Here is a 2,981-nt window from a genome sequence, read left to right as displayed (position 1 = left end):
CGTAGTTTGGGTTGGTGAGAAAAAAAACAACAACAAAACAAAAAACAAACAAAAAACGAATCATTGGAGTGCAATATACAACAAACAACAGGTCTATGGCCTTGACATGATTAACGCAGTAGGGTGTACTGTAAACACTATGGTCTTGACATCATTAATGTCTGAGGATTGTTACTGTAAACACTATGGTCTGACATGATAACGGCAGTAGGGTTGTTACTGAACACATGGACTTGACAACATTAATGTCTGTAGGGTTGTTACTGTAAACACTATGGTATTGACATCATTAATGGCGTAGGGTTGTTACTGTAAACACTATGTCTTGACATCATTAATGAAGGTAGGGTTGTTACTGTAAACACTATGGCTTTGAGATCATTATGGTTATAGGCTGTTACTGTAAACACTATAGTCTTGACATCATTAATGGCTCTAGGGTTGTTACTGTAAACCCTATGGCTTTAGATCATTAATGGTTAAAGGGTATTTACTGTAAACATTATGGTCTTGACATCATAATGCTGTAGGTTGTACTGTAAAACTATGGTCTTGACATCATTAACAGGGCTGAGCAGCCTGGTTGACCTGGTGTTGGCCAGCCTTTATCTTGGCCTGCAGGTGGGCTGGAGGGTGGAAGTATTTACACTTCTCCCTGGAGCAGCGGCCCTTGATGTAYTCCATACACACCGTCACRGTGTTGTCGMTGGTGTCTATCATGGTGCTGTCTGAGGGGTGGGCGAAGCGACAGTCATTCTCCCCCCGCGTACAGTTACCTCTCTGGTACTCCCGACACACCTGGGGAAAGGAGGGAGGGATGGATACAGATACAGACAGACAGACAGACAGACAGACAGACAGACAGACAGACAGACAGACAGACAGACAGAAAAGAGAGAAAAAAGAGAAAGCATAATTAATACCTGCTGTTCAAACCGTTACTTCACAGAACAGGTTGGTACCAAAACATGCATCATCATGATACATGGAAAGACAAAAAGAGGAGACGAGACCGGAAAGGAGTATATATACAGTTMTTTTTTWWWWTTRTCTTCAGATGAGACAAAAATAAATAAATCATTAAGATGCATACACACACACATACACAGCATAATCAACAGGCGGCAGGTAYCCTAGTGGTTAGAGCGTTGGGCTAGTAACAGAAAAYTRGAAAGATCGAATCCCCGAGCTGARAAGGTAAGAATCTGTCYTTCTGCCCCTGAACAAGGCAGTTKACCCACTGTTCCCTGGTAGGCAGTCATTGTAAATAAGAATTTGTACTTAACTGACTTGCCTAGGTAAATAAAATATTGAGGAAGGGTTTAATAATTGAAGTGTGTATTTATCCCTGTTGTTTGCAGAAATGGCCCATCTATGGGAATAAATGAATAAAAATGCTTTATGAATTTATCAAAGAAACACACAGCMGCCAATTACCATTCAGAAATAATTACACTCATAAATCTCATAATGTTCCCCTTCTCTCACTTAATCAATCAAGTATAAAGGTAAGATAGGAATGACTTATTGAGGCCTCATTATCATAATGCAGGTAAATAGGAATGACTTATTGAGACCTTCATTATCATAATGCAGGTAAGATAGGAATGACTTATTGAGGCCTCATTATCATAATGTAGGTAGAATAGGAATGACCTTATTGAGACCGTCATTATCAAATGCAGGTAAGATAGGAATGACTTATTGAGACCTCATTATCATAATGCAGGTAAAAGGAATGACTTATTGAGACCTCATTATCATAAGCAGGTAAGATAGGAATGACTTATTGAGGCCTCATTATTATAATGCAGGTAGGAAGGAATGACTTATTGAGGCCTTAGATGCTGCATTGTAAGTAGCTTCTCTCCCAATGAGAAGGAAAGAAAGGGGGGAGGAGAGCAAAACACAAAGGTAGGAAGAAATCTGAACATGTGAGTTAGTTTTCTTCCATTTCAAGTACAACAAAAGACAAAGCTAGCTGAATATTCTAAAAAAGAATTACGCCAAGTTTAAGCAAATAACTCACAAACGTTTAGTTAAACAGTGGTCAACAGCAGAATCCGCAGCTGTTTATTTTTAATGACACACTATGATAGAGACTAAAATGTGTATGACCCTTTTTCTGAAGGGTATTTTAGCAAAACCCACTTCTTAGCCAATGAGGCTAGAGCGTGGTGTGGCTCAATAAAGTACTGTACACTAAATAGTGGGTGGGATACTGAGGCAACAGCACATTTCCTATGGAATCTAACTGATCTGGGATTGGCCAGAATTTGTATGCATATCAGTTTATTATCCCTCCCTCGCCCTCCCCTCCTCCCTCCCCCCTCCCTCCCGTCCCCCTCCCTCCCTCCCTCCCTCCCTCCCCTCCACTCCCTCCCTCCCCTCTCCCTCCTCCCTCCCTCCCTCCTCCCTCCCTCCTTCCCACTTCCTTTCTCCCCTCCCTCCCTCCCTCCCTCCCTCTCCCACTTCCTTCTCCCTCCCTCTCCTCCTTCCCACTTCCTTTCTCCCCCCTCCCTCCTTCCCACTTCCTTTCTCCCCTCCCTCCCTTTCTCCCTCTCTATTTCCATGAAATCCCCCCCCCCCCCGGTCAGTGAATTCAAACCCTCGTCAGTGAATTCAAACCCTCGTCAGTGAAATCACCCCTAGTTAGTGAAATCCAAATTGCCCCTTCACTCCCCTTCCTCCCCCCGTTGTCATCCTCTCCTCTCCCCCTCCTTCCTGTAGACCTTAACTGGTCTGCTGGGCATTGATTTTCGATCTTCTTTCCTGTTATTGACCACTTCCCTCGTTCACAGAGTTGTCCACTCGCCCTGAGACTTCCTCTGCAACACCTTTGTTAATTAAACACACATGTTCCCAACATCACCTTCCCAACGATCCTGCCCCCTTCTCTCTGTCCCTTCTCTCCATCTCCCCAGCCTCCCCTACCCTCTCCCCTCTCCTCTCCTGCCCAAAATTGTCTCAAATGATTCTTC

The 2,981-nt window shown here is 43.5% G+C and overlaps 1 protein-coding gene across 3 annotated transcripts in view; it reads right to left on the bottom strand.

The window, feature by feature from the left end:
• Positions 1-2,981, bottom strand: part of LOC112076466 (muscleblind-like protein 1) — a 31,939-nt gene that overhangs the window by 16,552 nt on the left and 12,406 nt on the right. For all 3 annotated transcript variants that reach the window (XM_024143233.2, XM_070441339.1, XM_070441340.1), the window contains exon 2: positions 575-798. In XM_024143233.2, the coding sequence (XP_023999001.2) occupies positions 575-798 (224 nt within the window). The remainder of the gene's footprint in view (positions 1-574; positions 799-2,981) is intronic.

This window comes from Salvelinus sp. IW2-2015, unplaced genomic scaffold (genome assembly GCF_002910315.2).
Source record: "Salvelinus sp. IW2-2015 unplaced genomic scaffold, ASM291031v2 Un_scaffold3769, whole genome shotgun sequence".
In the NCBI taxonomy this organism is placed as follows: Eukaryota; Metazoa; Chordata; class Actinopteri; order Salmoniformes; family Salmonidae; genus Salvelinus; species Salvelinus sp. IW2-2015.
This window is presented reverse-complemented; position numbering and strand designations above follow the sequence as displayed.